Here is a 23,485-nt window from a genome sequence, read left to right as displayed (position 1 = left end):
CCCAAGGTTTTCTAACACACTACAAAACATTGGAAGCACAAAATGTAAGTCCTTTGATTACATTACATCCTAGGGATTCTAACAAAATCATCAGTAAGCCAAGTTAGGGAAATGTGTGTGTATGCCTCATATTTAGGATTCACATTTAGAGCAAATACGGTCAACGTGGACAAAGGAAAAGTACAAGCTTTTTTTTCACTTGCCTGCACCAACTATTGTTAGAGGAGTTCTCAGGTTTCTTGGTTTCTCAACATTTATGAAAAACAATATATTCAATCCTTTTGATCAATCATTGCTCCTACAGTACAGTTAAATTGTTCAATTTATTGACATCCTTGGCAAGAAGTAGTTTTAAGGAACTGTAAGAGATATCTACAACAGCCCCTATTTTGCAATCTCCTGATCCTGCATTACTACTTATGGTAGAAAGAAAAGGGTCTGTCACATCAATTGGTGCAATCATATCATAAAGAGATACAAATACCAACAACTTACAATTACATTGAGTTGCTTTCTACTCCTGAACACTTGCAGGAACTGAATTGCATTACTCAAATTACAAAAGAGAGATTAGCCACAATAGATGCTTTCCCCCACCTGAGACACTATTGGGGAGGTGCCAATCAACACATAATTGTTTGGATGGGCCATAAATGTAGAAACTTTCCAAATTGTATGCACTGTGTACACCGTAGTCTTGCACCTAGACCTAGAAACGTGTGTGCAGAAAGACAGATTACTATCCCAAAAATATCAAATTTTCATGATTGCTTATTCATTATTTGATAAGTTCATATATTAGTGCTACGAAACTCCACTAACTGGAAACCATGATGTTTGATGAACTCTAGCTTTCGCACAACATATTGTGGTAGTCAGAATTGAACAAGAAGTCAAACACACACAATCTTGTGTCACATTTCTTTAATCTAAATCCAGTCACACTAAACCTATGGGACTACTTATGCCCCTTCCAACTCCTGTGATACATTGGTCCAGAATTTTCATTGACTTAATAGTTGAACTACTTCAGTCAGAATTTTGCACAATATCTTAAGTAGTGGTGGATGATTTCAACATAATGTCCCACTTCAGACATAGCCTTCTGCATTAGTTCTAGCCTCAGTGTTTTTAAAAGAGATAACCAGATGTCATAGTCTACTTAACCTCTTAGCTGCTGGGCCTTTCCCCCCCAAAATGGGCTCAAGATAAGGTTTTGAGGAGCAGTGGTTATTTGCACATCTCTGAATTCCGGGGTGCCCATACTAGCATGTGAATTGCAAGGCATTTCTCAAATAGACGTCTTTTTTACACACTCTTATATTTGGAAGGATAAAATGTAGAGAAAGATAAGGGGCAATAACACTTGTTTTGCTATTCTATGTTCCCCCAAGTCTCCCAATAAAAATGATACCTCACTTGTGTGGGTAGGCCTAGCGCCCGCGACAGGAAATGCCCTAAAACACAACGTGGACACATCACATTTTTTGACAGAATACAGAGCTGTTTTTTGTAAAGTGCCTACCTGTAGATTTTGGCCTCTAGCTCAACCGGCACATAGGGAAACCTACCAAACCTGTGCATTTTTGAAAACTAGAGACCTAGGGGAATCCAAGATGGGGTGACTTGTGCGGCTCTGACCAGGTTCTGTTACCCAGAATCCTTTGCAAACCTCAAAACGTGGCTAAAAAACACGTTTTCCTCTCATTTCGGTGACAAAGTTCTGGAATCTGAGAGGAGCCACAAATTTCCTTCCACCCAGGGTTCCCCCAAGTCTCCCGATAAAAATGATACCTCACTTGTGTGGGTAGGCCTAGCGCCCGCGACAGGAAATGCCCCAAAACACAACGTGGACACATCCCATTTTTTGACAGAAAACACAGCTGTTTTTTGCAAAGTGCCTGTCTGTACATTTTGGCCTCTAGCTCAGTCTGCACCTAGGGAAACCTACCAAACCTGTGCATTTTTTAAAACTAGAGACCTAGGGGAATCCAAGATGGGGTGACTTGTGGGGCTCTGACCAGGTTCTGTTACCCAGAATCCTTTGCAAACCTCAAAAAATGGCTAAAAAAAAAAAACACGTTTTCCTCACATTTCAGTGACAGAAAGTTCCGGAATCTGAGAGGAGCCACAAATTTCCTTCCACCCAGCGTTCCTCCAAGTCTCCCGATAAAAATGATACCTCACTTGTGTGGGTAGGCCTAGCGCCCGCGACAGGATATGCCCCAAAGCACAACGTGGACACATCAAATTTTTTCATAGAAAACAGTGCCTACCTGTGGATTTTGGCCTCTAGCTCAGCCGGCACCTGGGGAAACCTAGCAAACCAGCTCATTTTTAAAAACTAGAAACCCAGGGGAATCCAAGATAAGGTGACTTGTGGGGCTCTGACCAGGTTCTGCTACTCAGAATCCTTTGCAAACCTCAAAATGTGGCTAAAATAACACGTTTTCCTCACATTTTGGTGACAGAAAGTTCTGGAATCTGAGAGGAGCCACAAATTTCCTTCCACCCAGCGTTCCCCCAGGTCTCCCGATAAAAATGATACCTCACCTGTGTGGGTAGGCCTGGTGCCCCCGACAGGAATAGATCACACAACGGTCATTGTTGGTCCTTACATGAGGCAGCTGTTGACCCTGGGGTGATCCATTCCTGACGCAGGCACTAGGTGTAGGCACTCAAAAGGGGTAGTGTTTTTATCAGGACAGGTGAGGAGTCACTGGGTGGTAAGAATTTTGTGGATCCCATCATATTCCTGTAGTTTGTGTGACAGAAAAGCGAGAAAAATAGAGTTTTTATTCAACATTTCAGCTTTGCAGGGTATTCTGGGTAAGAAAACTTTAGGGAATCCACACAAGTTACACCTCTGTGGACTCCCACGAATGTCTAGTTTCCAGAAATGTTTGGGTTTAGTGTGTTTCTCTATATGGCCGCCGAACCCAGGACCAAAAACACAGGTGCCTGCCTTACAAAACCAGTTTGTTTTGCCATAGATAATTTTGGGGCTGAACTAAATTGGGGAGCTCCCAAGAGAGCACTCTCTCTCTCTCTCTGCTGGCCGCCGCATTCACCTGCTCTCTGGGTTGGGCTAACCCACTATTACCGAGTTGCACAAACAGCTTGCGAAGGGACAGCAGGACTGTCCTCATCACCTCCCTCATAATGTACTGGAAGAGGAGTTATCGAATGGGACTCCTCCGACTGATAAATTACTCCCAGAGTTTGTGCCATTGTCCTATCCCTCAGATGCTGTCTCAGTATCTGATGTCTCAGTCTCTGATCCTATGTCAGAGCGGTCCTCTATAACCCGAGTGCAGGCAGCAGTCATCCATCAAGATGCCATCTCTGCTATTGGCTAAACTGTTGCTCTAAAACACTAGCCTACGTAGACAGTCACAAAATCGATGGTGTGTGTAACAGTGCAACAGTAGAGGCCACCTTACCTGCGCTTCTTCCCTCAATCAGCACGTTCTTTCAAGACACTCAAAAAACACCTTGTCACATACCATTCGTCACAGTCTTTAGCACCTCCTGCGCCCAGTCCAACAATCATTATTGGTGCTCCCACTCCCTCCTCCTCGGATTCCCTCATTACCACCCAGCAAAAGTGCCCTTCATCTCTCCATAGCCGCCCTTCACCCCGCACATAAATTTCATTGGTATTGTAGCGCAGGTAATGGCTGACTTTACCAATGTACTCCGCTATTTACATAAAATACAGATTTGCTCTTTGCAGTAGGTATATAAACCTTCAGCGCTTCTTTATGGCACTAAAACTGCCACTAGACAAGTCTGACCCTTTTCCCCCCAGGGAAACCACACACATATTGACAAAAGTGATATATATATATGACAGCCAACCACCTGAAACTCAACTCAAGCAAAACCAAAATAATCCTCTTTGGCCCACACAAAAACACCTGGGACCCCTCATGGTGGCCCACCACGCTAGGCCCTGCACCCACCCCCGCCAACCACGCACGCAACCTCGGCATCATCCTAGACTCCTCCCTCTCGATGACCCAACAAATCAACGCTCTCACCTCCTCATGCTTCAACACACTCCGTATACTGAAAAAAACATTCAAATGGATCCCCACAGAGACCAGGAAAACTGTCACTCACGCACTCATCAGCAGCAGACTTGATTACGGAAAGGCCCTGTGCGCCGGCACCACTTTAAAACTCAAGCACAAACTACACGCATGGGAATTCAGAAGTATTGATTAAAAAATGCATGATTTTAAAAGTGAAAACGGGATGGCATCTCTATTTCTGATTCACAATGAGCATAAAGAAGCCATCATATGTCTTCATATGAAGTATTAAAATGCCTCTCAAACAAAAAGGCAATAATTATTATTATTATTTTTTTAAAGCACTTGCATGGTGTGGATGCAAAGTTCAGTGCTTTTGAGGAAATTATGAAAATGTGCCTTGTGCCCGCTCCTTTCATGGAGGACACGTGTAAGGAAAGGTTTGGGTCACCACACCCAAACCTATACAAACAGCAGACTGAGTGCCTGTTCCTTAACCAGTTCTGGTTTAACGTCTTTAGAAGCAACAGTCTGTGTTGCGTCTTCATCTCCCAGTAAGACGACCTGTTGAGTCTCCAAATTTCTGACTTGCTCATGATTTTGTGTCAGCGGATGTACCATCGACATGTGAACATTCAGGTTGTGAGCTTTCTCAAAATGCTTCCCACACTGGTCACATGCAAATTCCAGCTCTGCTTCGGCCTTATGTTTTGTCATGTGGTACTTGAGAGAAGCCCGTTGTCTGCACTGGAAACCACTTATTTCACCCTGGAGGGGCTTTGCACCAGAATGGCACATCTGGTGGACGGAAATGTGCTTGCGTTGTTTGAATGTCTGTCCACAATGATCACAGATATAATTCCTTTCCTCTGTGTGTATGAGCTTTACATGGCACTGAAGGTATCTATCGATCATGAGTACTTTGTTTCAGCCAGGGTGGGGACAGGGCCTCTCGCACCTGCTCATGATGCTCTTTAATGTGTTTCTTCATGCCATCAGCCCCTTTATATACTGCAGTACACATGCTTGTGTTCTTCTTGGATTTTGTCTCTCTCACATCTGTATTGTACTAGTGACTCCCACGTTTACTGGTCAAGGTTGAAGACATTCTGTGCTTGCTTTTTCGCCTCTTGACCGAACTGGAGATGTGAGTGCACTTCATGGTGTGATCATAATTGTGTACCTAAAAATGTTACATCTCTAATGCCTGCATTTGCAATCCGATAAGCAAAAAATTGATGGGAGGATTACCTGACAATTACTCTAGGCCGCAATCGATTCATCTGTTTTTTGACCACTATGTCACCTCAGACAAGTAGTATATATATGCAAATCATTCTTGGTCTTGCTCCTACAGGAACAGCCCAGCTTGAACTACCAACCAGGGTCTCTATGGGGAGAAACAAGCAACCCTAGACATGTTTCACCTTATTTGGGCCTTGGCGGTAGGGTGAAAATGTCTAAGGTGGCATGTGGACAACAAAGATGCAATGGGTTGCAGCCCATGCATGAGCTCATTCATATAAGAATAAATCATTAGCAGATAATACTACATTTTTTGATCTTACAATGCTCTTTCAATTAGATTGTTGCAATACAGTTATTTTGCTTTCATGCATTACTATATATCGGTATTGGCAAGCAGTCAAAGTAAAGCAGACACATTAACCGAAAACCAGGGAAATTCGCAGTGGTACCGTACTTGATTATAAGAAATCCTTGATGTTCAGGTCAGCTAATGGGTCCTTTGTTGGTTGTTTCTTGGGACTCTGAGATGCAGGTGAACTTGGAGAAAGCTAACAAAGGAAGAACAGTAAAGAAAAACAAGAAAATCAATATCACTACTTTACTGCAATATTGTGACTTTGCACTAATAATACTAACTAGCATGACAGAGTTTGTAGGCATTCCAATGTAAAACATAACCATATGGATTTCAAATGTTTACATTTACACCCCAATATACCACACTTTGCTGATATGTACACCAACAGTGGTATGGCATTGAGTAGTGAGTATGCATAGGAATAGAAACATAACATGGAGTCTTTGCTATTTCTTTTTATATTTTAAATCACTAGGCAACTATAAGAGTGGGACTTCAAATGGTATAAAAGTAGGTGGTTTATGAGGGTGGAGTGTTAGTTGTGTCTCTCCAGTTTATGACATTATTTCTCTTCCACTTGTAGGAGGCTGGTCTGGTGTGTGGTGGGTACCTATGGTCCTTACACCTTATATCAGGTCCAGGTATCCCTTATTAGTGTAGTGTAGTTGGTGTCTAGAAGCCAGGTTCTCTAGAGGTAGCTGTGGATGAGCTGAGCAGCCAAGGCTTATCTAGGAGACATGCAAAACCACTGTAGTCACACTTAGTACTTACACACATGAAAAAGAACACTCAGTGTTACAAAAATAAAAGTATTTTGTTTTGGTGATACAAATACCAAAAGTACCATGAAGGCTATACTCCCTTAGGAGGTAAGTAATACACAAATTATATACACTAGTATGCAGAAATAGGCATAAAAACAGTTAAACTAACAGTGTAATTAGTGAAAATCACAACAGAGAGAAATAGCCCTGGGGAGCACAACCATATACTAAAAAAATATGGATTGTGAAAGTTGGTCTCCCACCTAGGTAAGTGGAGTGTGTAGAGGGGAGTTGGGAGTACTAGGAAAGCCCAAAGGTAAGTACCACAACCCACCCCATCAACCAGGAAAGCAGGGGTAAATCACTGTAAATTTCCTAGAACATCCACTTAGAAGAAAAGAAGAAGAATGCAAAGCCCAGAAGAGACTGCAAGACACCAACAGTTGATTCCTGGACAAGAGGACCTGTGGAAGAGGGGGACCAAGTCCAAGAAGCATAGCACAGTCCAGGAAGGGCATGGGCTCCTACCCACCAGACTGAAGGTGCAAGAGGTGAGTTGACAGTGAAGGAGTAGAGTCAGCACTGCACCCAAGAAGACGAAGTTGAGTTCCTGGAGGATGCAGGTGATGTCCCAAGTGGGAAGGAGGATTGCAGTTGGGTTTGCGTCTTGGAATTCCGCCAACAAGCCTTGGCACATGCAAAACTCGGGGGTCAGCCGAAAGTGGAGCTGGTGGACTCTACCAAGGAGTGGAAATCAGAGGGGGCCCTCAGCAACACAGAGAGCCCACAGAAGACCAGGCAGCTCCACAGGTGGGGGGCACGAAAGTTGAGGAAAAGGCCCACGCAGCACTACGAAAAAGGCTCCCGCGCCGCCAGAGAACCATTCAGGAAGCTGTGCGTCGCAGGATAGAGTGCTGGAGCTTCAAGATGCCTGAAGATCTCATAGCGAAGGGGAGGGAGACTGGTGCCGCTCACCTGGTTTTGCACTCTGAGCCACTTTGGGATTTCGGCAGCAGCGCTAGGTGCACAGGTACAGCACCCTTTGCCCTTCCTCAGCACAGCTCTGGCAGCTCCAGCCATCGAACAGACTCCTGGGATCTGCACCAATACCCGGTCTAACACTTCCCAAAGGGCAGGCCCCTCCTTCTCCTTTCAAATAACATACACTCATGCTTATTTAAAGCACGCGCGCAGATGGGTCACTCATTACATGGCAAAGAGCAGTGAAGTACTGCGTATGTCTCCATTTCTGCGTCTTATGTCAGAACAGTTCCCAATTGACCCTTGGAATATCCAGAGCGTGCCAGGGACTTAAATGCGAAAAACACACTAAAATTAACTAGAGCATTTTGAAGATGCACTAGGCGACAGGGTGCATTTCCAAGAGCATACCTTCACAAACCTGGCGATTTAGTAGGGGTGGGCCCTGGTAAACTGCCATGCAGCGGTTGGTGGAGTTTTTGCCAAATTCCGTTCTCCAACTGAAGTGCAGGGTGGCAAAACTTCATGAACTCTGCTGGCGGAGCAGAGTTTACAGCCATTCCTAGTTTCTAGAAGAAACACACAACACGGCTGGGGAGCTGCTGCGACTCCAAAAGCAGTTGAAGTGGTCCGTGTATGCCACCACCCACTCTGTATATGCCAAATGGCCATGATCTGGACCTGCCCAGTGGTTTCTTTTCAGGTATTCGGCATGACGATAGGAAGGGGCGCATCGTACTGATGGAGGGCCCCCTAGACGACCCGCACATTCTTCTGGGGAGCATCTCAGCCCCAAACACTGACCAGGAGTAGTTTTTGACAGAGCTCTCGAGAGAACTAGCACATAAAACTCAAATTCAGTGGATACTAGGTGCAGATTATAACTGTGTACTCGATTTACAGCTTGACCGCTTTCACCCACTGCTTCCACGCACCTCTCCCTTCACACAGCCTGAGAATTATGGATGATGGGTGTGACTATGAGTACTGGGAAAGGTATGGAGGACCACACACCCGAGTTCCCAATTCTACTCCTGTCACTGCACAACATGACCTGTACACATGCCTGGACCGTACCATATGCTCACTTCCCATCTTGGCTTCAGTCCGCAAAGCTGCATTCTCTGATCATGACGCTCACGTAGTTGACTTGCAGTGGATTACCTCGCACCCACTAACACCCATGTGGTGACTTCCTCAAGATTGCCTGGAAGATTCCACCTATAGGTATACCCAGGAATCCCACATTGCTGAAAGCCTCCACCAGGACGAAAGAGTGGGACACCTTCAAGGGGGTTACAAGGTAATCTGCCAAACAGAAAACAGTGGAGGTATGCAAGACCCTTGACAAGGAGGTAGCAGAAGCAGACCAACACTTACTGTCATTGAAACTCAAGGCAGAGCGAGACATAATTCGCAGCACTGAGCTAGCTAAGTCCATCATGTGGCCCATCTGGAAGCGCCTATGGTGCTACAACATTGGTGCATATGTGGCCATGACACACAGAAGGAGACAAGTCTGGACGCCTCCTTGCTTGATTGATTGATTTGGCAGGAACAGCTTCAGAGTCCCACTCTGGAACTTGCCTCTCACTCTGGTGCTACATTACAAGCAAGTCATCCTACAGGCGTTTTACCGGTAAGACTGACATATAGAAGGCCACACTGAGGAGCTGTTCCTATTGAATCTTGCCCTCCTATGGATCCCTGATGACCTGAGGGACAGTTTAGATAATGATCACAGCTGGAACGTCAAACAGGCTATCTGCAATCTTGCTAGAAATAAAACCCCAGGCTTGGATGGATTGACGATGGAGTACCACACCACATTTGTAGGCAGCCTAGTGCCCCCAGAGAGGTACAATTATGCCCTAAAATCTGGGCAGTTACCACCTTCCCTCCAGGAATCCCTGTTGGTAACCATTCCGAAGCCGGACAGAGACCCCACTTTTATGCCCTCATACCGTTTCACTGCCATACTAGGAGTAGATTACAAAATCCAGGGCAAAAGTCTATCCAGCAGATATGCTCAGGTTCGTCCCGAGCTCATACCCAGATCAAAATGGATTTGTCCTAACATCAGGTGCTTTTTTTCACATCCAGGATCAGGCATAGGAGTGGTTCCCTCACAAGGCATGTATGGCGCTGGACCTGGAGAACGCAATTGACTCTCTAACCTTGGATTACCTTTAACAGGTCCTGAATCATATGTGAGCAGGCAAGCGTCTCATGGGGTATACACAGCTATTTTATACCAAACCCACCTCACAAATCTGCTTACATCCGTTCATCTGGCCCACGTTTTCAGTGGGGAATGGCACTCGGCAAGAGTGCCCCTCCACCTGCTATTTGTGATGGCAATGGACACTTCCCATTACTTTGTGGACAGTCAAATATAGGGAATTCCCTTAGCAGACAGATGCATGCGGTGTCCCTATACACCGATGATTTGCTCCTGTACTCATGCTCGGATCCATCCCCCATACATAATGTACTTCATGCCTTTGCCTGGGCTTCAAAGTCAACTGGGTGAAGTCCTGCTTTACTTCACCACCCCAGCTCGACCACGTGGGAAATATGCCTGGGGGAGACTCTGCTTAACTTCTTTGAACTTGCCGCCTGGTACCTAGAGGTTTGTCGCTTTCCCTCTCCGTCGGACCTCTTTGATAACAACCTGAGACCCGCATTAACAGCATTAAAAATGCAAGCTCGATTCTGGAAGAAGCTGCTGTTGGCCACTACAGGAAAGATAGCCCTTTTGAAAATGGTGATATTAATCAGGCTCAGATACCACTTTACAAACCTTCCCTACCTGTGGTTTCTTCCACAACCTAGATACTTTATGAGGAGAGCTTAATTGCAGAAACAAACACCACTGAGTAGCCCTGATAAAACTGCACCTGCCAACTGAAAAGGGAAGTTTAGGTGCCCAATCATTTGAAGCCTATTACTTGGCGGCACAGCTGTAATGGGTGGCCCATTGGCTGGCAGGGCTCAATCTAGAGGCAACCTATCACATGTCACACACCCTTATGTTGACCATGATTCAAGGCTTTCTGCTTCCCAAAGTCATACCTAACTTCCCACATACCCTACAAGCACAGGTGGTTTGTAAATACATCGTCACAGTGCACCTCTTCACACGTCACATCCCACCGTATGCACTGAAGTTCGCAAATAAGGGCATCCCACGTTATCCAGGCATACATTCGGCTGCAGAATTGCGTAGTTGGCAGGACCGATGACTGGTCACCATTGGCGATCTTTTTTCTGATGAACACCTGCTTTCTTTTGATTAACTATAGTCTGATTATGGTCTCCCACTGGGACAATTCCTTACTTGCTGACAACAGCATAACAAATGAGAAACTCTGTGGTCCACACAGGATAAAGAAACAGTGATCCATAGTGTCCTCCAAGCACTATTTACCATGGGAGAGGATAGTCCCCTGATCACATGGATTTATAGAGCGATACGCGACCACACTGGCACTTCCCTGGGGACCCAATGAAATAAATGGAAGGGTGGATGACTTGGGGAGGGTTTTAAACACTGACTGAAAACAAGCTTTTCTCGTTTCCGCAACAAGTCTCTAGAAATGCATGAATTAAAAATATACAATTCTCCACCCTACACCGAGGCTACTCGATCCCTTCACAGCTCAACTGCTATTTCCACGCATGGAACTTTGTTGCCTCTGTTGCAACTTGAGGGGCGTAGATCTCCACGCCATGTGGTCCTGTCCAGCCCTCTTAGCCTACTTGCAGGCGATACACAAGGCACTGCGGGAGGTTGTGGCACTCACAGGCTTGCCTGGGAGGCCAGCGCTTTAGGCATTTTGTAAGTGAAAGAAGTGATATAAGGGAGAGATATGCAAAAACTGCAAGTCTCTGCTTGGTGACAAAGTTGACTTGTAACAATAGCTGCCACAAACTAAAAGTTATAATGGAAGGAAGCAGCAGGAAATAATAGTGATCCGGGAGAAGAATGCTCAATAATTTCAAGGCAGCTGACTAGGCACTACAGTAATGTGAACACAAAGATAATCCAACTCTGGCTCAAATAAAAGATTGTGCAGACCCAAAGCTCAGATTGAGGGCTACAAAATATGGTCTTTAACCATATATAATCAAAAGGCGTCTAAAAAGACTCCAGAAACTGCATAAGAAGGGGCCAAACAAAATAGTGGAAACTATTTGAGCACAACATAACAGTGAGCAGAGAAACTATTCAACTTTGGCAGCAACCCTAAACAAGGGAAGAAGGGAACAAAAATAAAAAATAGGTTAACGTCTCCATTCATTCAGACATGCACGTCATAGCCCTGCACTCATCACAAGATCATAACTACGCAGCCGTAAGGTAATCCTTTACTCTTGCCGGGTACTTATAATGTCTGTTACAAAATTACATTGGCCAAGGATAGTAAGAAGTAATATCAGATTGCCCAGGAGGATCAGAAAGGACAAAACTGGCAACTTGTGACAAATACTGGAGGCACAATGACAAGAAATCAAAGAGGAAGCACCTCTGGGGAAAGCAGCATGAGGCCAGGTAATTGGGAAGGAGACAGATAAAACAGATATATTCATATGAAAATGTCCAATGGAATTTCACGAATAGTCAAAACCCTCAGGGGAACAAGGAATCTTGGATTAATGTATATCAGGTGTAAAGTCAGACAGATAAATAGAAGGTAAATACATCTAAAAATAACATGGTAGCCATAAAGAGCCACCCAAGCTCTGTTCAATCTGAGGAATATACATCTCCCAATATTCTGGCCCCTTTAGATGTCCAAGAATTAAAGTAGCTGATGATAAACGTTATGTCAGGTCGGGAGAAGGATCTTTTTTTAGGTCAAGCGCCAAGCACTTTGACCTGTTGTAAGTACTGCAGGCTTTTAACCACGGCAATCACTTTCATTCTATTCCGGGCTTGCCTTTCAAAAATCTCTTAATGTCATTGGTAAATGCTTTATGTTTGTCCTGCAAGGAGGCTGTTTTTGTCAAGCCTTTGCAGACCGTCCCTGTTACATGGATTATTGCAAGATTGCCAATATAATTAGCATAGACAAACTACTTTTTTTTTGTCTCTCCCCTTCATGCTGCATGGTGGCCATGGTGCTCACAGTGCAAACTCGATCAGACCTGTAGTTTTGTTTTTGATATTGTAAGTGAGGAGTAAAAAAAAAAAAAATTGCACAATCTAATTAATGAGATCATTATCTTGGCATTCATATTCACATTTTACAAACACTGAGGTGTCACTGAGTAGATATCAACTTTAATTTGTCCACAACTTAGCTGTCAATATTCCAAGGTCAATGAGAGACTAATTAGTCTAATTTCTTTTTTGTTGTCTAGAATTCTGGATTTATACTCATTTAAATAAGACTATAAGTCCCAGAGTTCTAAGAAAAAAATCATGCATGACCTAACTAGTCATACGTGAACACAAGAAACTTGGCAGCTATGCCACAATTCCGTACAGTCCCAAAGCACTGTACCACCTCCTACACAGAGGGATTATGTGCACACTATGTTTTGCAATGCTGCCAAGCGACCCCATGCCAAGAACTAAACAATTAAACCAGGTTCGGTGCTCTAACTGACACCACTTTGCAATTTGGGAATTTTAAGGCTCTTTTCCTATGGATGTTTTGCAGCAAACATCTCTAAATTTAAAGTGCTGTTCGCTAAACAGCATTAAACAGTGTTTCATGGCGTGTGCTATAAAATGGCACACACAGTGAAACCGTCCACTTGTAGCCGCCATTGTGTTCACAGATCTCCTGAGCAATGGCGGCAGGAAGCAGCTGTTTAACATCCGAAAGGCTGCCATCCGGACCCTTTACAGCATAGGCTAGTACAATGTCTCCTCTCCCATCATGCAGCCGTACTTATTTCCCCCGAAGGTAGGAAGAAGACTTGCATCTGTTACGAACAATTACCCTTTTCATTCTTTTTTCACAATTATACCACAATACATTTGGTATCATTCTTAATGGTTCAGGTGGATTCACCAGAAACAGACTTTCTTTAGGATGCTTATATATTAATTGGGAAATTGATTAGTTCCATAGGCTTGAAAAAAAGTTAAATCATAAAATGTGCCTTTTATTGCTTGTTTTGGGTTCTTTGCTATTCTCCTGAACAACGGGTCATCCAATGTTCCCTCTTTTTTTTTCTCTAACTGCAATCCACCTTGGGTACCGGACTCATTATGCGTCAGGTAAGTGACTTCTTTAGCTACTGCAAAACAGTTCTCTTTTGCGTCCATCTTTTAGAGCCCCTGTATTCCGGGTTAGGTCTTTGTGCTCTGGTGTAATAGCAGTTGTGCCACATCCCTTACACAAGAACACGTCAGTCACATTCCCCTCATTCTTTCAGAAAAATAGTTGGCTCCAGATACCTGAAACCAGTCTGAGGCACACGGTCAAAGATGCTGCCTTATTATTGTTCTAGTTAAAAAGCTAAAAACAAAATGCTCGTTATGCTTTTTTTTTTAATTTTTTTTTTTTAAATCATAACTGAGGGGGGCATGAAACCCATTAATGCAACAGTGTGTAAACTGACCGAAAGAAATAAGGACACATTGTGGAGGAAACTTTGTAGAGAGTAAACCTTCAGAAAGACTTTTTTTTCCAAAGTATTCACCACGCCTAATATTATTAAGAAGATAAAAAGGATGCGAGAACTGCAAGCCGAAAAACGTTTTGCCGTCTAATTCAAAGGTAGACAGACCAGTATCCATTCAAAGAAAGACAGACCTTTATTCACTTTCCAGCACTCACAATATCAAAGATTCAGCAAAAACAATAAACCACCAGGAAAACATCTGAGCACACTCAAATGACGTAATTAGTGGCAACACTGTTACACATCCACATAAACGATTCACGATCCCTACGAAATATTCCGGACACTAACGGCAAAAACTGTATTTAATCTTAAAATTGCTCATGAGGTCAACTATATGTAGGCAAAAGGGAAATTAAACGAAGAATGACAGAACACAAAACAGGGACATCTTGAGGATTTTGGGGACCCTGGACCAAACTTATTTTGGGGGATCCTGCTCGGAACAGTTTTCTGTGGCATGGAAACTTGCCCCATAATAATTTGCAAGACATAACTTCTACAAAACATTTTTGCTCATAACTCAGCCTGTGGTGGTCCTAGGACAATGGGACCAAATCCAAAACGCTCTGTCTACATCTCTGGATCCTCACAATAGGTTAGTGGGCACTCCAAAATAATAACCCCTCCCACCATTCAGTGTCTTTTAAGCTTTCTATTGGCTAAAACTTTTGATTTACAGCTGGGAGAAATATTGTTTTAAAGGCCTTGTTTGTAATATTATTGCAGTAGGCCTGCTAGCCCTAAAAAACTCCCTCCAGGGGCTAAGTATATGATTACACTACATTACTTTCTCCTGTTTTTTTTTTAAATGGGGTTATCCTCTCTGTGGCTAACAATATGGTTACATGACCATGTTTCTTGCAAATTATATTTTCGTTATGGTGCCCTCTAGGGGCGTTTTTAAGCATTACAGTCTAATGGCAAAAGTTTGTTTCTGATAAAGGGTTATATGATAATTGAAAATGTTTTAATAATTTCTCCTTATTACAATTATGACCATAATTCTGGCCAATTTAACACCTTTATTACACAATGACTGTTTGAACACTCTTGATATGTTTGGGTGACCTAGTTTACTTCTACTCTGTGGCTGTCTGGTGTCTTTTGGGGGGGGAAGGAGGGTGGTTGTGTTAGCCAGCCAGCAATTTTGATGGTTGGGTGCTGAAAGTGGTATTCTATTGGAATTAGCATGGCAGATTTAAATTAGAATGCTTAATGGCAACATTTTAATTTTTTGTTGCAGATGGAGGAAGAAGGTAAATGGAAGTGTTTTAGTCATATGCAGGGCCACTGGAATTATATGGCAGGAAAAGATGAAATTATGAGACAGGGCTCACCAATGTGCCAAGAAAAGTTCAGTTATAAATTTACAATGCCAATAGCTCTAACTCAAGCAAATGTGAGACCTATTGCATTGCAAATGCTTGTTTAAATTGATTTTGTTCAAACTTACAGGCCAGAAGGGCCATTCGATGTCTTGAACCGAAATACTATACTGAGAATTTTGCATCACTGGAAACATCTTGAGGTTATATGCTTGGGGGGCCTACTAACCATCCATTTTAGTGCAGATAGTAAATCCCTGAAGGAGTATACAAAAACAGGCCATGGAGGATATTAATTTAGAAACTCTACTTGCAAAAGGACATAAGGGGAGATGAAGTGGGTGCCTTGAAAAACTTAAAATCAGAGGTGGGCATTACTAGTTACCAGGTTATCATAAGAAAATAAACCTACTGGCTGTCAAATGATAATTTTAACAATTATCAGTTATGTGTGATTTAATATTTATATTCCCCCACAATGGAAAAAGGAAGGAAGGAACTAATTGCTTTGCTAAATCAAGTGGAAACCGCAATTGATTCAAACAAAAATGATACAATGCTATTAAATGACTGTTTCAAAAATGTTATTACTACAAGGTGATAAAAATGAAGAGAAGAGTCTCCTGACCAAATACTTAAAGTTCTTGAAGCAACATTGAAAAAACAAAAGCAAAAAGGAAATGATCAGGATAATTAATCTGTCCCACCCGTTTATGAAAGGGGGCACGGTCACCTTAACAGAAGATATGCAAAAGACCAGCCGGCACATGCCATCCTTCAAGACTATGGGGGAGGAATCAATAATTGACTGTACATTTTTGAATATGGTAGACTTTCACTTGATAAAACAATAGAAGATTGTAGCTAGTATGGGAAGTGATCATAACCTACAGCACATAGTAATAAATAAAAACAATGAATTGTTTGCATTAGATAACAAGTTATACGGGGAACATTTAATGGTAAAATCGCGGTAAAGGATCACATGGAACTTTATGTTGAATTTACAAATGCAGCAGATATGGGCCCAATCCTTCTATGTTGAGACTATGATGAAGGTACAAACTGTGGCAGGGAACTTAGTTCTGGAAACCAAGATGTGCACCAATCGTCTCATGACATATTTGATTTCCTTCCCGCAACAATACAAAAGAAACCTCGTTTAGACCAACAGCCAAAGTCACACCATGAAAAAAAATGTAATGCCAAAAGAATGGTCTGGAAACAACTCAGACTACTACATAAGTATCCCAGCCCAGATAATTTTCAGCTGGCAATGCACCTAAAAAAGAGGTCTGGAAAGGGAAATTCATATTATCAAACAAAACTATCAGGAACAGCTTCAGACTGAGCGACAAGATGCAATACAAGAAGCAAATTCAAGGATGTTTTGGGCCCTGGCAGTGTGGGGAACTAATCCCTATATAACGGGAGGAGATAATATCATCCTTTTTGTGGTCTGGGAATATGACTTAACTAATCTGTACGAGTCCTCAACACAAACTCCTCAACCATGATAAGAACTGCGAATCGACGAGTTATAACATCTCTCTAAATAAAACAATGAAAAACAATTTTAAAAAATGGTTGATTAGACCATTCAAGGGTCCTCGGGCCGACTGGCCTTGCCATTGCAGTTATCAAACTCGACGTATGAGCTTGGAGTTCTTTGGTGGCTATTTTAATTAATACAGTGATTTATTCCTGGTGTGTGCTACCCTCTTGGAAGGGCTCGATTATTCAGCCGATCTATAAACGAGGTCTAACAAATTCCCCTCAGAGTTATAGGTTAAATGCTTTTCTAAACGCAGAAAGGAAATCGTTGCAAAGTGTCTATTAGGTCATCATCAAAAGTAAGAAGAAGAAACCATGAGACTATTTCTCCACTACTTTTGAAAAAGTAAATTGAACAAGGCTGGATTTGTGGGGAATCGATCAGGTCATCTGTCAAGGCCTCCTAAGCATCAAAATGGATCTCTACAGTGACGCCTGGGTTAGGGAGAGACTTCTGGGTAGCAGAGAAATGACAACAAAGATTAACACCTATACCAATCTGAAACAGGGCTGTATGCTACCTCTACTATAATTCAAGTCACACATATCAGATCTTGCACCTGCACTGCAACATGGAAAAGGGGACGCACCCAAATTATCCAAAACCCAAATAAAATTTGTGGCCTATGCTGATGAATTGGTAGTGCTCTCCACCACACAGTGTGGGCTTCAAGAGCAACTGACCAATGAGTTAATTATTTGGATGTTAAAGGCCCAGATATGGCTGGACTATTGGCCTGGACACAATTGGACAGGTGTCTAAATAACTATTCATATAACAAATTAAATGGGAAAGCTGAATTGAGACATCTATGACAGAAAGTCGCAGCAATATCAGGAGTAATAAAACGTTTCTCACTAAAATATGGAGGTGGGCCCAACTTTAACTGGGGCCAATGCCAAATTAGAGACAGTCCTTACACATGGTTCTATCTGTTTGGGTCCCAAGACACAATCAGCAAAGTATCAACTTTATTTCTGAACGGAATTAGGAATATATTTATTATATGGAAAGCAAGGCTGCAAAGTCTAATAAGGCTGGAACTTGGAATCATGTCCTGAAGCTCAGAGGACAAACACCCCCTCAGCGCCTTGAGACCCTTACGGGTGGAGTAGCTACACTTTATAAACATTAATTTGATACTAGAAATAATAGTAATTATTATTTTATAGACAGAGGGTGAAAAATAGCACAATAAGATTTTATGTTTTCAAAGAACTGTCAAAGCTGAATTATGAAGCAGCGGCAGCAAAGCATAAAAGGATAGTCTGGCTGTGTCTAACCTGCTGGTTACAAATGAGTAGTATAATATGTCCAAAGGTACATGAAGTTACTGTTAAAACAGGAAATTAGAAACTCTAGGTGCCTGTGTGACATTGAGGGGGCAATAAAATACAAAACTGCGCGATACACCTTGGAGTCATATACAACACAACGGCAAATTTATTTAGATATTAGCATGAGTGCGAAGGCTAAAATAGCATTTTCACATTTTATCTACCGTTCTTCCAATTCGATGGACAGTGCAGAAACTCCCCGAAAGCTAACAGCGAGTGCCAACTCTGTAAATCTGAGAACGTAACATTGTAGCATATTATCTGTATATGTACCATGTTACTAGACATTCATTGGAAATTCTTGAGAGACTTTTGAAGCAGAAGGGTAAAGAACAATAGCAAAGGCAATGCCATTTTGTTTTAAGGGCACTACCCCAAAAACATGTGGGCCAGATATTAAAGATTTTTAATCATAACAATCAGAAGGTGGGACAGTAAATCTATGACGAGCTAAAAGGGTGTCAAGGTACCTTTTTCCAAAATTCATCTTATGGTTTTTAAATTTGGTATAGTTTTTTTTATTCATATATTTTTATTACTTGGAAATGTAGATACAATAGAGTGTATATGATTTTTAAGAAACAATACAGAACACTTACTTAGAAAAAAAACAGAGTCCATAGTTTAAGGAATGGGCGAATGAGAAAGTGACAAATAGTCTTGACATGCTGCAGTTTAAGGGAGATAGTGATCATTACCTCTTCATAGCATGTACTTTAAAGGACAACTTTGTTTTTTCCACCTTCCCCCTTCCGGACAACATGACCTTTATGCAATCCTCAAGATATACATGTACCCTACCCCCTTTGTGTCACCACTGTAAGAGGTATTTTCTCATGGCATAGCACAACAGCTCAAGACTTGGGGCTTCTAGGTTCTGCAAAGCGTTTCTTAATGGTAAGTCTCAGCTCAGATCAGGTTGCACATCAGATAAACTTAACACTTAAAGGAATTGAAAGGGTTGCACAAAATGCCAGGGAGCTTCAAAGAAGATTGTTTTCAGTCGATTACTGAAAATGGATTACCATCTGTGGATCAACGGTTATGTATGCAAACAAAAAACATATCAGAAGTAATATCCTTTCAGCCTTTTTTTGTACAACACAGCTTCCCTCTCTACATGAAACATAGGAGCTAGCCTTTCAACGAAGCATACTAGCTTCACTACTTGCCCCAATAAAAACTCACTGATTGACCTCTCCATTACTTCCTCTCTTTCTCCATATGCCAGTAAACCATTCCTATAGGTATCAAATTGCTCTCTACAGAAAGCAAAGGGTCAAACACTAATTCTACCCAGCAACTTGCAAGAATATTCAAGCACCCTATAAAGCTATGTTTTGCAGTTACTCCCAGCATGGTGGCGGAATAAGGATATTGTTAAACCTGGGACCCAGATAATCTACACTGTCTACCAAACACACAAAAGGTGATTGGAGAAATGCTTGTAATAAGTTAATCAATGGCAACCTCTTGGAGTAGCAGTTCAGCCCCTTTGTTTTTTTGCCAAACACACTGCCTCAGTTTTGACCTAGCTGTATGCAAACCGGTCTTGACCCTGCTTCAAGAGATATACTCCAGCCTGAACTGCAAGGCCACATCCTCCCTCAGCCAGAACACAGGCAACCAAAGACCTGTTTCGCCGTGCTTGGGGCTCGTCAGTCGAATGTAGCTTGGTTCTAATGGAACAGTGAACAAGGGATCCATATCTGGGCATACCCTCGCCACTTAGAACGGTACAATAAATACATTAAGGGTGGTGGAAGGCATGCCCACAAGAAGACTAACTAAGGGCAATTGGACTGGACTGTCCCCATCAGAGCAGGGTCACAACTGATTCGCATATGGCTGAGTCCATTCTGAGGAGCCATAGTGGGCAAAACAAATAATGTGTTGGAATGCTATCACAAGCTATTGCCAATGGTTAGACATATTGCAAACATTCTTCTCATCATCTTGTATGTGTTTGAATATATTTTGTCTAGGTAGCATCATTAGACTGGATATTAAATATTACACCTTTAATCCACATTAAGGTCATGTATGTGTCATGGATGGAGAAAACAGAACTGGTTACACTTATTTACTGAAACTTAAGTAACCTCTCCTGCCATTAAATGGATCAGACTGTTGCACCAATGAAAGGACCATATATTGGAGCAATTGTGAAGCTACAAACTTCAATAATGCATTTCAACATCCTCCGGTGCTAAGGGGTAACAAGATGCAAAAGTGGAAGCCACAGCAAGTGAATGCAGCAAGATGCACCACTTATCTGCAAGATTAATGGCTCAAAAGAGTACTTGCCACATGTCTGCTTTATGCCACACTATGATTTAAGCTCACCCGTCCCCACATGGACTCATGTGGCTACTGCACAAATTAAATTTCCATATACCACGACTATGACAAAACTCTTCAGGAATGGCTGTTAAAAATGACCAACGGTTGTTCAATGAGAGCTGATCCATATGAGATTTTCTTTTTTTTTTTTTTTAAAAAGCAACAGCACCAAGTGGTCAGAAATTATGTTCCTTTTCTTGCAAAGATCATAAAAGCCTCTTGCCAAACAGAAAAACCTGCCAGTGGGTGGTTGACAAAAAGGAATCGTAAGAAAAATCCTAAAGACGCAACAGAAAAAATTACCTATATTCCATCAATCGGGGATACTAATAATTTAATATTAAAAATAGCAACTAGTCAGGGAAGAACACAGTCTTCTTCAAGGAGGAAGCTGTGTCCTCAATTTAACAAAGGTGTTGCCTGGCTTTGACAAGCAAAGCTACAGTCTAGACATTGGCAGGAGGTAAGCCCTACCACGAGGCCCAATGTCTTTTTTCTACTTGTCATATACTTATTGATAAATATGACCACAAACTCATCTCATCCTCTCTTCTCTTTTCTACTCTAAAACAAGGTGTGTGGGTGTTATATGAAGTTGTCAACAGTAGGACATGACATTTAATGTTTTGATTAAACTGAAGTTTACTGTTAATATGAATATTTCTACAAAAGTAGTTAAAAACTTCTAACATTTCGCAAAAGTAAATAATTGGCTTAAGTGAACACTATCATGGTGACTTAGACCTGGATGTGTGGTTGTCCAGCCTGTCAGGTCACTAGAGACCATGGTCTCTTCTTTTCAGGCTGAAGACTGCTCAATATAATTTTAGATACCTGCTTGCCTGGAATGTTCACTTTTGTCACTGCTGATGCTGAGTGGGTTGCCATGTATATTTGGCCCACTCAGGTCTTTTTTCCCCAGTTATAAACTCCCAAAGTGGGGATTTGTTTTTGAAAAAGAACACTCAAAGGCTGTGATGCAGAACTAAGTTTTTGATCTGCAGGTACAGGGAATTGTGGATTTTTCGTTCCTAATCTGCCATCTCTTTCTCTAATCTTGGCTCCGTGAACATGGAAAAATAAATACGATATTCCTCAAGTATCATAGAGGAACAATTTGTGAACAAGTGAGGAGAAGCAGGATGTTAGAAATGGGGTTTCTGGTTGGCTAGGGTAGGCACATCAATCAGTTAGAACACACTAGTCAGGGCAAGTAAGTTACAGACCAAAGGTTACCAAAGATAACCTGTGTTCAGCCTCTGGTAGCTTAGCGCAGAGGAGGCAGACAGGCTCATCCTGAGAGGATGTGTGTAAAACATTTGTGCAACACACTCACTCCTGAAACAAAATAAATACACCACAAAAAAAAAAACTCCACACGTGATTATATGAAAATAGGTTTCCCTATTATCTATCATAGGACCAAAGTGACATAAATCATAAATATTGTGCATAAAATACAATTACTGTAATAAGACTTAGTATTCTGATAATGCAAGAATCAAAATGATTCACATTATGCAATACCTTGCAAGTTATGCGGGTATAGTGGAAGGCTCATAGGCTGCAAAACAACATGTATTATATAATCAGCCCAAGTAATGAAAACAGGTTTATAACAACACAAAACACCATATATAATCACAAGGCCCTGGACCACCTGCACTCCTATTAGGTGAGTTATGGTAGGTCTTATGAGACCTGTCGAAAAGAAGGTATTTAGAATCTCAAATGTAGAGCACATGCAGGCCTCCACACCTCTTAGGTTTCTACGGTAACTGGGGAGTTCAAAGTGCTTCTCCAAAGCACAGGCTCCTTTGGGGAGAGGCCAGAACCATACCTCCTCAGTATCCGCGAACCCAGAGCCCTCCGTGGCCACTGGGTTGCGTCTCCTGGTTTGAGGAACACGTGCTGCCCGCTAAGGTAGGGCTAGACAGCGGTATGAGTCCCCAGGGATCGGGACGACCCTGGAAGGTCCAACCAATCGGGGAGTGCCAGCATACGCACCAATCCGGAAGTGGGGCCAGACAAACAAGCCTCAGAAGCCTGGCCCACACTTGGTAGCCAGAGCAGCACATCTGCTTTTAGGGAGGAAGGGAATGCAACGGCTGAGTGGTGATCCTACCTTCCAGAAAGGAAGCTGGGTGCAGCTTCCACAGCAGGGGACCCGCACCAGGAACCTGCACAGGGTGCAGGGCGGATACAGCTTCTCCTGCTGTGAATCCGTGTCAGTTCTTTACTTTGAAGGTACATTTTTAGACCATTTTTTTCACATTTGGGGTCCAATTACAAGCATCCCTCACATTTTGGCACCCAATTCATGAGTAGATTAGGGTTTTGGTCCTGATGAATTGCCTTGATCATTACGCACATTAAACGGGAAAAACATGTTGACCTTTTTTGCATAAACATCTGTTGTACCAGCTATGATCACTGTACCCATTTCTTGCCAGTGTCATTTTAATCAAAACAAGGGTTCCTGTAAATTTAATAAGATCAGGACATCCCTTAGTTATTTTTTAATCATACAATCAGTCTACTCATATCATCACACAGAACACTGCACCTCATCCTTCACACAGGCAGACAATACAAAAGAACTCTAGTAAAGAGCCCCTGAGCGGGGCCCATTGGGCACTGCAGCACCAGCCCAATGAGGAGCTGCCCAATAATTATGCATGACACCTTTTTGGCTGTCTGAGGGCTCTTGTTCCTAAGCAATCCGATCCTCTGATCAGGTGGCACAGGTTGTTTCCGACCTGTTTTTGTTCTCTCTTCTTTCTTAGGAACTGCATACCCTTTATAATTACATAGTCTTACTGGGAACGTGTACGCTGGACCTTAATCTGCCCTCTGTCCCTTATTTTTTGTATAAAGTGGTTTGAAATGTCA

At 42.4% G+C, this 23,485-nt stretch overlaps 1 protein-coding gene across 11 annotated transcripts in view; it reads right to left on the bottom strand.

The window, feature by feature from the left end:
* SNAP91 (synaptosome associated protein 91) overlaps window positions 1-23,485 on the bottom strand; it is a 639,351-nt gene that overhangs the window by 14,892 nt on the left and 600,974 nt on the right. For all 11 annotated transcript variants that reach the window (XM_069235597.1, XM_069235603.1, XM_069235599.1 and 8 more), the window contains one exon: window positions 5,740-5,833. In XM_069235597.1, the coding sequence (XP_069091698.1) occupies window positions 5,744-5,833 (90 nt within the window). In that variant the 3' untranslated portion in view covers window positions 5,740-5,743. The remainder of the gene's footprint in view (window positions 1-5,739; window positions 5,834-23,485) is intronic.

Source organism: Pleurodeles waltl, chromosome 5 (genome assembly GCF_031143425.1).
Source record: "Pleurodeles waltl isolate 20211129_DDA chromosome 5, aPleWal1.hap1.20221129, whole genome shotgun sequence".
NCBI classification, from domain to species: Eukaryota; Metazoa; Chordata; class Amphibia; order Caudata; family Salamandridae; genus Pleurodeles; species Pleurodeles waltl.
Note: the sequence above shows the minus strand (reverse complement) of the source record. Positions and strands in the feature narration are given on the sequence as shown.